This window comes from Montipora foliosa, chromosome 1 (assembly GCF_036669935.1).
Source record: "Montipora foliosa isolate CH-2021 chromosome 1, ASM3666993v2, whole genome shotgun sequence".
NCBI lineage: Eukaryota > Metazoa > Cnidaria > Anthozoa > Scleractinia > Acroporidae > Montipora > Montipora foliosa.
The window spans coordinates 12,321,521-12,334,020 of record NC_090869.1 but is presented as its reverse complement, the minus strand read 5'-3'; the positions used below and the strand labels follow the sequence as shown (position 1 = coordinate 12,334,020).

At 39.4% G+C, this 12,500-nt stretch overlaps 1 protein-coding gene across 1 annotated transcript in view; it reads left to right on the top strand.

Annotated features, from left to right (window-relative positions):
• The window catches only part of LOC137974946 (uncharacterized), a 14,554-nt gene that overhangs the window by 1,302 nt on the left and 752 nt on the right, over positions 1-12,500 (top strand). The window contains exons 2-3 of the mRNA XM_068821967.1: positions 730-829; positions 8,788-12,500. The exon at positions 8,788-12,500 is cut by the window's right edge and continues 752 nt beyond it. Of these exons, the coding sequence (XP_068678068.1) occupies positions 740-829; positions 8,788-11,442 (2,745 nt within the window). The 5' untranslated portion in view covers positions 730-739 and the 3' untranslated portion in view covers positions 11,443-12,500. The remainder of the gene's footprint in view (positions 1-729; positions 830-8,787) is intronic.

Here is a 12,500-nt window from a genome sequence, read left to right as displayed (position 1 = left end):
GTGTGAGTACACCTTTCTGATTGTTCTCAATGGTTTTTTGTACAGTGGAACTCTATTTACCCTCAACTGGGGTTTTATTTCAAAGAAATCAGCCCAAAAAATGTTTTATGGTAGAATTTTAAAATTTTATTGAACCCACATTAAGCTAACAGCGTGAAAAAACTATGTCCCCGTTTAACCCTTTCAGCCCCGATAGTGCCAAATGGCACTTATAGATTTTACTCTGTCTAACGCCAGACGATTTTACTCGTCAATGGGGAACCCCTCGGGGCTTAAAGGGTTAAGTCACATTGCACTCAAAGAAATTTAACCTACAATACTAGACATATTTACCGGTAGTTGGAGCACTTAGCGAATGGTCCAGAATCATCGTGTTACAAGATCGTAGCTTGTACCACATTCCCCTCCCCCCAATTCAATGTTGTGTGAGAATTTTTCGGGCAACTACTAGTAGTTGTGGAAATCAACATTGGAGGAAGGGGGAAATGGGGATGCGTGTTCCAACAAATGTGACGAGTATTGTAGGTATTTATTTAGAAAGTAACCAATTAATTTTCTCACTTGTGTCAAAGTGACACTGTAAAAGTAAATTTAAAGATTTAGATTTAGGTAGATTCAGGAATTCTGAAAACACATTTCCAGTTCATACCATTGTCCTCGAAACTTGTACCTTTAATAATTCTCCCCTTTTATTGTAGCTCTTAAAAACTCTATTATCAAATTTTGCAGGGTTTCAATCATGGAGAAAGAATTACTTTTACAAATACAAGTGACCAAATCGAATCTGGCAAAGGCATTAATGACTCGAAGAAAAGACCAAATTGAGAAGGTGAGTATCCTCCCCCAAGACAACTAGAAAGTAGAAAGTAATGTCCATAAATGTGTAGGTTCTTGCCACACCCATGGGTGCTAAACAAAATTAATGTAAGATCATGAAGTCATTCCTGGTACAAAGGAAGCATCCTGTTTTCTTGGTCTATGTTAGTGTTAAGAAGGTTATCCTGCTTTCATCAAGAAACCAGAGGCAGTATGCAGCACAGTTAGGGCAGTTGTCCTATGTTGGAATCCAACTCTGATCACTGGCTGGCCCACACCTGTAGCCAACTGGTCTGCCTCCAGCTAACTGGGATTCTTAAGTTTGTTATGTTCAAGTTCTACTATTTGTTACATTGACCCTGAAAAGACCCCAAAGGGGAGAGGTTAATGAAGCAGTTTCACCTTATTCTATGGCTCCTTATTGGCAGAGTCTTGTTTCCCAAAAGACTGGGACAATTTTGATACATTCGAGAGTTCTAAACATCCTCACAAACCAATAAATTAATTATATTTTCACAATGGCCAATTATGTAATGACAGAGTGTGCTAAAGCAAATGAAATTTGAACAGATCCAAAGGGTTTTTTTGTTCTTAAACCAAAACCTGAGAAGTTCTTCTAGCCTGAAGTAAACAGTGAGAGGAAACCGTCAGCGTGATCAGTATATAGGAAAATACACACAAGCAAGTCAGCATTAGTGTTGTCTCTTCCTGTTATCGGTTGAGAAAGTGTACGAGTTTTGTTGGCAAATCACAAAGGAGATTGTAAATGCAAAAACCAAAGTAATCACACTGTTACTCTTGATAATCAGTGGAAAGCCAAGTCTGTTAGTACACCAATGCTCAATCAGAAAGCACTTGTTTGACTGGGTCATTTATTAGGACATTGTTGGGATCTGAATGACTAATATATACCTTCTCTGATGACATGGTTACCTGCTATTTCAAATCACCTGGCATACCTTCAGGTTTCTTTTTTTTTAATAGGGCAAAGAAATACAGTGAAACTATAACATTTTTTGCTTTTTGCTGTTTTTTGATGGAATTCTCGATACACCCAATTTGTGTGAAGTAGACCACTGAGTCAATTATCGTCGTGGTCAAGTTCAAATTGTAAGCCCTCATAGTGGTGGAGAGGTCACAACAATACAAATACATGCTAAAAATTTATACACAATGCACAGACGGTACAGTGTGTATCACTTTTTTAAACTGAAATGACGAGTGATTTTGGGGTTATTTAATAGTAATACCTGAAGCAGCAGTTAACCTACAATCTCAGTCATAAATAGTTGTAACACTTCGCTTGAACAGCAAGTGAAGCGCATCAAAGCTATTAATAACATACCCCTCCTCCTCCCTCCAATAAATGCTGCATTTACCAGTTGGTTTTTGCACTCCAACCCATAAACATCAACATAGAAGGGGGAGAGGGGGCAAATCGCCGTCTGTGTTACAACATTTGTGACCGAGACTGTATTTATCAGGAATAATTGGAAAGTTAAACGAGACTTACCTGTAAGTTGAAGTTTGAATTCTATCTCATAAAGAGTAGTAACCGAAGAACGAACCTAGTCTGCCGGGAGTGACGTCAATCAATCACAGGGAGGGAGAGGTGGGCATGTCTGACACCTTCGGTTACTACTCTTTATGAGATAGTATTCATGTCAAACTTCAACTTACTGGGAAGTCTCGTTTAACTTTCCAATTCTATCTCATAAACCGTAACCTCCGGTACTGACATGAAGCCTTCAAAGCTTGTGAGGACACTATGAGGTGCCCAAAACACCAAACATACTCCAAGTTTACAATGTCCTAATATATCCATTTCATTCTACAAATTACGTCTAAACTACCAAGTACTTCTAAACAAGCAATGAACAAAGTTAAGTTATAGCTCCAAACGCTGCTAACAGTGTTAGCATTGCTAAAATGAGTACCCAGAAACACACACACACACTGTCATCTTGAAACTTTTCCAGGTAACTATCGCTTATATTATGTCGTAGCAAAATATTGTTGCTAACGCTAATAACGTGGCTAGTATTAACGAGAGTTCCTTTTAACGCAAGTGCGAGTCTCCCAAATTGCAGCCCTTGCTGCACATCTTAAATACCATAAAATCTATTTGAGGGTGGCTTACTCCCAAAGGCACCGTTCAAGAAACGATGAACAACTGGATGTTGGCCAACTAAGGTATTCTCATCGCTAATCACACGAGAGAAAGCTGATGTATCAGTGATCAGTGCCGAATGACATAGAGGGGAACTCGGTATAGGGAAGTTATCTGTTTACAAACAGTACTCTTGTTATTCAAATGTGCCAACCACAGGAACAAAAGAGCCTTTGTTTCGACCGCCAACGAGGCTCTGGTTGGCACATTAATGACCATAAGTGACGTGAAAGATATCTTCCCTATATGAGAATTCTAAAAACAAGGGCTAGATCCGGGGAGCGTGGAGGGAACTCCCTCTGACTACAGAATACAGCCCATTTCAAAGGATAAATGCTGTAGTGTCTCTGAGTAGGACGACACCTCGGGAACGTACTCAGAAAAGCGTCACCTGAGACAGCGGAAAAAAAAGCTAAATTTATGACAACACGAAGCGATTAAAAACACGTCAACTCCCTTCAAGCAGTTACGGTTCAATGATTGTGACGTCACTCCCGGCAGACTAGGTTCGTTCTTCATGTCAGTACCGGAGGTTACGGTTTATGAGATAGAACTGTTTTCAGCGTCGTAAGTGACAATTGCTGAACTTATCGTGGTAGGGTTGTGAGCAATGTTAGCTGTCGCAAAATAGAATTTTGGGGATAGGATTAACGGTTTTGGAGTAAACTATAAAGTACGTAGACTCATTTGGTGAAATACAGATGTTTCCGTGTTTTCTGCTGTGTTTTTGTGTTCGTGTTTGCACAGGCAATTAAAGAAAATCGGCCTTAGTGATACTTTGAGAGACTGATGTGTTTATTAGAAAATAATCACCACAAAGTGAAAGTAGGTCATTAGCTGTAAAGGAAGGTTTGAAAAGGTTCCAAAGTCAAGTTGTATATCCTGATAGCTACTTATAAATAAGGCTACCAGTTAAAATAATAGAGGAAAACTGCGGTAGTCGGCGCAGTTGGTGTGGTAGGTGAAAGGGCTGTGCCACTTGGAACATTGAATTCCCGTCAAGCGCGATTCGCGTATTTTATAACAGATTAGTCCAAATTTAATTGAAAAAAAGAAGTGGAAAATACCGCATCTTGCATTTGAAAGGGCCATCGAATTAAGGCAAAACGTTTCTTTTAAGCCCTCGTACATATATTTATAACTCATTTCGGAACCCGGCCAGTACACCTTCGCAGGGTGGGTACAAAAGCGGCGGAAGTCGTATTTCTAAATTATTTCAGATGGACAGCAAATATCATGTTATGACTTGGTTTGCTGTTACTATTGGAAGGCTATGAGGTTCACCTACGAGCACCCAAGACCATTACATATGCGAGTTTTCTTTAAAGGGGATACGCCTATGATACGCCTATCTTTTGTACCGCTGAGGGGGAACTTTCCTGTGCAGGCGTAGTGGATGAAAGAGACTGGAGTGATGCGCGTTCGTTTACGATTCTTTGTTTTCCTGAACCAGTCTATCCCCAGTCCTAAACTCTACTCCTATTTTGGTTACACGAGATTGTGGTGTACCGTTGACGGATCACCATCCTTTTCATCCTAATTTTGGCGTTGTGTTTTGAAAAAACTAGGAAGTTTAATTGGTCTAAACTAGCATTAATTAGTATGTATAAGCACAATTAGTAGAAATCACAACAGCGCCTTTCTTAGTCTTATTTGCATTGGTAGCCATGGTGATCCGTTCATTGCTAAATAATTTCAGTCTACTGTACTTAATTTACTGACAACGGATCACTATGGTGTACCGTTGAGATTTTGAAGAAAAAAAAAGGTCAGTGGCTTGAAAATCTCGCTATTGCTTTTTTTTTTTTATATTTATTTTAACAAACACATTAAAAACCCTACATACATTAAAACACCTGCGAAGAGATAACATACATATAACATACATAGGTTCCAAGCACTCCTCTTACGTTACAATAATTTATATAATGTAATTGGCTAGGTTTCCAACTGTACCAAGACTGTCAATTTTTGAGAGGTTTAGGTTTTTTCTTTTCGTCATATTCTAGATCACAAAAATATTGTAAGAAAAGAGGAAAATTGTTTATACTTGGTACTATTTCCTTCATTTTACACGTCCATATGAAATATATAGCAACAAGAAAGTAGACAGTGGGAGAAGACATATATTTTTAGTCCTAATACTAAGTCTATGGAATAATTCTTTTCTTTTATTGTTACTTGATTCCTTGTGAGTAGGTCTTGAAATCTTCCCCAGAAAGAAAAAGTCTCTATGCAGTGCCAGAATAAGTGAGCTAAGGATTCTTTACCATTCTTACAAAAAGTGCAAATGCCATCATTTTTGAGCCCAATTTTGTGTAGTCGTTTGTTGCTAATCGTCTATGAAGAATTTTAAACTGGAAGACAATTAGTTTGGAGGCTTTTGTACAACAGAAAGGGGTTTCATAAACCGCATTCCACTTTATCGACTGAGGGAATTCCAGGGTGCAATCTGCGATCCATTTGCTTTGGCTTCCGCTGGGTCTAGTCTGCTTTAAACTGATGAGTTTGTTATACACAAGTTTATTTGGCTTACAGGCTTGAAAGAATTTAACGGCAAAAGGGTCATCTTCATTGATATCTGATAGAATGTCATTTCCACGTAAGAGTTTTCTTTGGGGCCTTAAAGTGCCCCTGTGACCAAAAAATCAATTCATATTTGTCTTTGGATTTCAAAACTATGTTAACAAAACACTAAGTGACCCACGTTTTAAGCCTTGATCTCAAAAAGACACCTCTTTATTTTAAGTGTAATTTTCCTATTTAATGGTCCGCCATTACTAACATTATGTTCTTGAAAGAGCTGGATCGAGGAGAAAATGACGTCAAAGGTTCACTAGTTTAAGAATGCAATACGTGTGTACGCCGCAGAATTAATATGCAGCACGGGGGTTTTGGGCTCTCAGACTTTTAAACTCACGCTTTGCATATATAATCAGCTGCGTTCACACGCTGAAATTTTAAGTTAGTGAGCCGCTGACGTCACTTTTCCCTGGATCCAACCGTCTGAGGTCCAATCGGTCAGTTTTGAACGTGAGTAATGGCGGACCGTGAAATCCAAAACTTACACTCAAAGTAAACGGCCTTTGGATAAAAATCGAAGCTCAAAATTTTGCCAGTCAGGTGTTAAGCAAACACACTTTCAAAATCTGAAGGAAAAAAGGAAGTGGTTGTTTTGATCACAGGGGCACTTTAATTGCAGCTATGATGCCATAGAAAGTAAGATAATTTATCTTTATGTTGAAGCGCTCCCTGAACTCAGCTAAGGAAAGAAAACTGTTTGCATCTTTCATTAAGTGTCTAACTTCACGTACCCCTTTCTTAGCCCACGTTTTATAATAAATTGGACTATTTCCAACTTTAATAAGAGAATTGTGCCACAGGTTCATTGACCGAAACTGTTTGGTCGAAGTGATGTTACCATTGAAGCTAATTTCCGACCTTATTTGCAACACTTTAGAATGAAAAGTATCAGATATTTTATAATATTTGTGTACAGTAGATCATTTTTGTTAAGATTTCCTTTAAAGAGGTCCGTTCCTCCATATTCTGTTAAATGTAAATCGAAAAACAACTTCCACTTTCCATGGTTGTCCTTATCTAAATATTTTTTAATCCAGGTTGATTTAAGTGCTTTATTGAAAGATGTAATGTCGATCATCCTTAAGCCACCGCTTTTGTATTCACTGATGATAATGTCTTGCTTTATTTTGTCCCCCTTTCCATCCCATAAAAAGTTATAAAAGATCCTATTGATCTCATCTAAGCCTGTATGATTTGTTGGCAGGGGAGCCAGAATATAGACAAATTGAGATGCAACAAGGCTCTTCAACACAGTAATTTTCCCTAACAGACTCAGTCTCCGGTATTTCAGTCCAGGAGCTTAAGACATTTTGTGCTTTTTCTATTTTTTCATCATAATTTGCTTTTATACTAGCTTCAGAATCTGTGGATATTCAAACTCCTAAGGATTTAACTTTATTAACCCACTTAAGATTTTTTCCTGGGCAAAAAACTTCGTTGCATCCGGCCTTGGAACCTATCCAAAAAACTTCTGTTTTCTTGTTATTAAGTCGTAAACCAGAGATAGACCCAAACTGCTTTAAATCTTGTAGAGCCGCTGTGAATGATTCTTTAGAGCCATCTAGGATAATTGTAGCGGCATTAGCAAACTGGCTGATTTTTATTTCTTCGCCCTGCACCGAGATTCCTTTAATATTTTTGTCTTATTTTTTCGGCCAAAAGTTCCACACAGATAATAAAAATGTAGGGAGACAAAGGGCAGCCCTGCCTAACTCCTCTGTCTAAAGTGAAATAGCCGCTTGCCCATCCATTATTTAAGTTGCAGCTTTCAATATTCTGGTAACATAGCTTATTGTTAAGTTGTGTTCTAGTGCTTATTTTCTAGTAAACAATTGGGCAAAGAAAACCGATGCAAGGGACGGTGACGGTGTACCGTGATCACAATGGTGATGTTCATTGTTTGCACAAGTAATTTTCTACAAGTCAATGGGCGGAGTCCTTTATGTAATGAAATATACCAGTAAATATAACTTTCTCTTTGCAGAACTATAATTTCAATACATATTGAAAGGCAAAACAATAACTGATTAAGTAAAAAAAGAACAAAGACAAATCGTTTAAATAGTACTTGCAACCTTATGATGAAACCCTTTTTTGTACATACTCCACCGGTGTTAGAGTGTACTTACACACCAAAAAGAATGAAGGTGCCTTCTCAGTGTGTTACTTAGCTTGAACTTACGCCCTCTTTTTGAGGATCTTTCTAAACACGCGGGAGTGTTCCTATTTCCTTTGTAAATTCTTTCAACAGTTGCTGTTGAAATAAAACGAAAATCAGCAAGTTTACGATCGGAAAGTCTGTCAATTTAACGTGGCTTCAGTAAAAAGCTCTTGGCCGTGTGACGTTTAATATCGAAACAGGGTTCAATTAAAGGCCATTACGCTTGTGCAGCTTTTCGCTCGTAAATCTAAAAGTTTTTTTATTCCTTTTTACCAACAAGTCGACTCTTTCTACCAATTTTAAAAGTAACTAAACATGTTTCGACGTATCTTAATTGCGAGAGTCCCATGAAAACAGCCGTTACAGAATACAGTATTAATGGCGCTTTTTGTTATCTGAATTGCGTCGTTCAACACCCAGACAATCTCAGTCATAAATAGTTGTAACACTTCGCTTGAACAGCAAGTGAAGCGCATCAAAGCTATTAATAACATACCCCTCCTCCTCCCTCCAATAAATGCTGCATTTACCAGTTGGTTTTAGCACTCCAACCCATAAACATCAACATTGAAGGGGGAGAGGGGGCAAATCGCCGTCTGTGTTACAACATTTGTGACCGAGACTGTAGCAACCTTGGTGGCTTTCATAATTGGTGCTGATGGAAAAATCCACCTTACAAGAAGGGGTTTCTTTCACTAACTAAAACATTCACTAATTAGCAGGTAGCCGGGGGGAACACTGTGTTTGTGGATGGTGAATTGAGAGAATTGCAAAGCAATCTCCTTATCTCAAGTTGGGGTTAAGAACTATTTCAACTCGACAGTTTTGCTCTTCCTTTCATGAAAGATGCAGTTAAGGATATGGGTGCTTCAGGACTGCATAATTACAGTTAAACATCTGTAACAGTAACAGGCAATTTGGCAATAATCATAAGCAATGCTGTACTTATTTAGAATAATATGCTTTTAAATCTGCTTTGGGTAAGTGAGTATATACGTACAGTAAACTCAGAGCCCACATTACTGTTAACGTTCTTTGTTTCTTACTGGCATTGCAGCACAGGCATGAGCTAGAGGAACTCTATTCTGCTAGGAATGCACTTGACCACAAGGAGCAAGAGGTAATGGAGGGTGGATCTCCAGATGACGACAGTTTTGAAAAGAGCAGCTCAGCGGGTAGTGAGTTTGACTATTCCAGTGATGGTTGGACTACATCAGACAGCAAAGAAAGTGAATCAGATGAACATGAAGAACAGAATAAGAAATGTAAAGTAAAGTCAAAAGAGAAAGAGAAAGGTGAGGAAGTTGAGAAAAAGGCTTCCAAAACCTCTAGCAAGACAAAGCGAGAGAAAATTCAAAGACGACCACGACCATGTCCGTTGAAGGGCTGTAACTCTAAAGTCATACACCTTCCGCGACATCTGCGTGAAGTGCACAAGTGGACACGAGAAAGAGCAATGAAAGCCAACTCAAGGTATGGACTAAGAGAGAGCTTCCAGACGACGCAAATGAAGTCTGAAACAAGGCAGACAAAATACAAAGATTACCACCGTCATAGACCATGCCCCATCCCTGGATGTACGTCGGTAGTTAAGCGTTTGTCAATGCACTTACAACAGGTCCACAAAAATATCAAGAAAGGGTCTACCAAGTACAAGGATGTCCTAAAAGAAGCCCGTTCATTTAAGACATGGCGTCCGTCAAGCCATGATGACACCAGCCTTGCAAGACCAAATGAGATGCAAGATGGTCCAGAAGAAATGGTTAATTGCACGAGTGCAGCGAAAGATGAAAAATCCAAAATGCACTGGACTGAGGAAGTATCAGATCAAGATTCTGAGGAATATCCACTGGCAGAGTCACTTGTTTATGGCGTTGCTGACATTTCAGAATTGCAGGGGAATGACAACGAAAACATGATAATGAAAAACGCAGAGAAGGACACGGAAAACGTGAGTGTAGAATCAGACAGTAACCTTTTCAGCTCTTTTTGTCGCTGGTTACAGACGGCAGATGGTGGGCGGAAGGACCAAAAACTGTCAAAGCAGCATGCCTCTCAATTGTACAGGATTCTATGTACAATTGACCCGAACAAAGAGTTAAATTCTTTGTTTGACAAGGATCTCATACGTGATAAGTTTTTGAAGGAACATGCAGAACAGAAATACACGGCAGACACAATCAAAGCCTATCTTTTGAGTCTGCGTCATTTCTGCTCGTACATCATAGCGGAAGAACCAAACAGTATCAAAGTAGATTCTGCCCTTGTACACCAAATAGAAGAGAAGGCTAGACTGTGGACCTCATCCTACAAGAAGGACAGCAATCGCAGGCATTTGCAAAAGATGAATGAAGACCTTGCCAATTTAATAACTCCTGAAATGGTTACTAAGTATGAACGCAGTGAATCAGCCCGAAGTGCAGTTTCGTATATCGGACAACTAAGTGGAGCTCATTCTCTGGAGGTCAACCAAGCGATATACACACTTATTAGAGATTTTGTCCTCTTAGAAATAACTTTTGCCAACGCTCATCGATCTGGTGTCCTTGCTAATATGACACTTTCCGAATTCAAAAAAGTGAAGAGAGCTGATAAGAGTTTCGTTATCAGTGTCGCAAATCACAAGACCGCTGATACCCACGGCCCTGCCCGCGTGGTTCTTCCACCAACCCTGTTTTCCTACCTCACAGTTTATGTCAATGAAGTAAGGAGTCAAGTGGAAAGTTCTTCTAGTGACAAGAACAGTGACAAGGCTGTCGTGTTTTTGTCATGGAGTGGACTTAAACTCGAATCTGGACAGATATCGACGGCCATTAACGCAGCATGGCGCAAGGGAGGAATGGAGGGACACATTTCTTCGACTTTGTTCCGGAAATCAGCCGTCACTACTGTCCATGCAAACCACAAAGAAATGAGGGGGGACTTGGCTGACCTAATGGCACACAAAGAGACAACTGCAAAAAAATTCTATCGCCTCCGCGAAAAGCAGGATGCATGCCTTCAGGCGGCCACTCAACTTACGTCCATTATGAGATCATCAGCAGAGACTCAAAAGGCACAATGTAAGTCGAAGGAAGCTTCTGATGGCACCGCAGCAAGTCCTGCATATAACAAGGTCACAGCATCTGTAAGTTCCACGGAGCGAATCTCTTGGAAGGAAGAGGACGTGCGGGCAATTAAAGACCTCTTTGCCAAAGAAATCTTAGAGCAATCTGTAACAATGGCTATGGTTAAGGATAGAATCATTGGTCATCCCTCACTACAGCATATAGAACCCAAAAAGGTCCTTGACAGAGTGAGAAGTGAATGGCGCAACTGTGGCAAATCCAACAGCGAGAGTCAGAAAATGGCTGACTGTGAACCATACCCTAATTTGCCCACTCTAAAGGAACCCCTCTCAGACAAGATGAATCGCTTCTTTTCCACCGACAATCGTAGTGAAAGCATGGAAACTGGAAGCGTAGACATGGTGCCCCCATCAAGTTCGAGCTACACAAGTGGTAAAATCTTTAGCCAAGAAGAACGTAACTTTCTTATGAAGGTGTGCGGTACCATTGTGAGAGCTGGTGTTATTTCCAAACCAGCTGTCAAAGAAATGCTTGTAAAAGAGGAAGAAGGCAGGGAGATTCTTCGAAAGTTCACTCTCGATCAAATTATTAATCGCTTAAAGTATGAACGAAGATTGAACAATCGTCGATCCAAAGCGACCTAGGGGAACTGTAAAGGTTTTTGGCCTAGTAATTACTAGGTTATTTGAAACTCTGAAAGTGTACTTACGCACTAGGTGTGGCAGTTCATGAATTTTGAGAGGTTTCTACCAAAATCTAAACATTCACTTTTTTATTTCCTCGTTTAACGCTATCTGAGAGTTTAAAATACAAATGTAGGGTCGTTATTCAGTAATTCAGTAAATACAAGTCAAGCTTCGATTATTTTAGCTTTGACACAAATTTACTTGACTTGAGAAACTTGCAGCTGCAGGAAAAATGTGCAGTTCTCCGCGAACTGACTAAGAGTAAAGTATGGGCTATACAGGTATGGAGCACGAGCCTTTTGTGGCGGGCGGAAAATGAATCTCATTGCTACATTTTCCGCTGGCTGAATTGTCAGTTTTAACTCACTCAGCACGCCATTTTTTCTATGTAAGGCAATTGTTAGAGAATTGTAGGATTTTTGATAAACAACCATTTAAAGTTCATTACGAAATGAAGTAAGAGTTATTGTGCTCCATGTAGTGGGGCAAGTTAGAAACGTTTGTGATAGAGCAAGTCCATGTTGATTGTTAATTATGTTTTACTATCAAAAAGAAAACTTGTTTTTGGTTATTGATATTTGAAGCTGCCTTAGTAATTGTTGCGGTAGTTAAAATTCGGGATATTCCGAAATGATTCAAATTTCTTGTGAGCTTCTGTAGTATTTTCTTGTTAGGCGCTTAAGTACTGATTTCAACCAAAGCAATTCTCCTTACAGGGGTGGCTTGAATATTCTATTACATTTGTACTCGCTAGCAACAAAATCAGCTACACTTGCTATTGTACATATTGTAACGGTTTGAAGCTGCCTTAGTAATTGTTGCGGTGGTTGGAATTCGGGATATTCCGAAATGATTCAAATTTCTTGTGAGCTTCTGTAGTATTTTCTTGTTAGGCGCTTAAGTACTGATTTCAACCAAAGCAATTCTCCTTACAGGGGTGGCTTCAATATTCTATTACATTTGTACTCGCTAGCAAAAAAAAACAGCTACACTTGCTATTATACATATTGCAACGG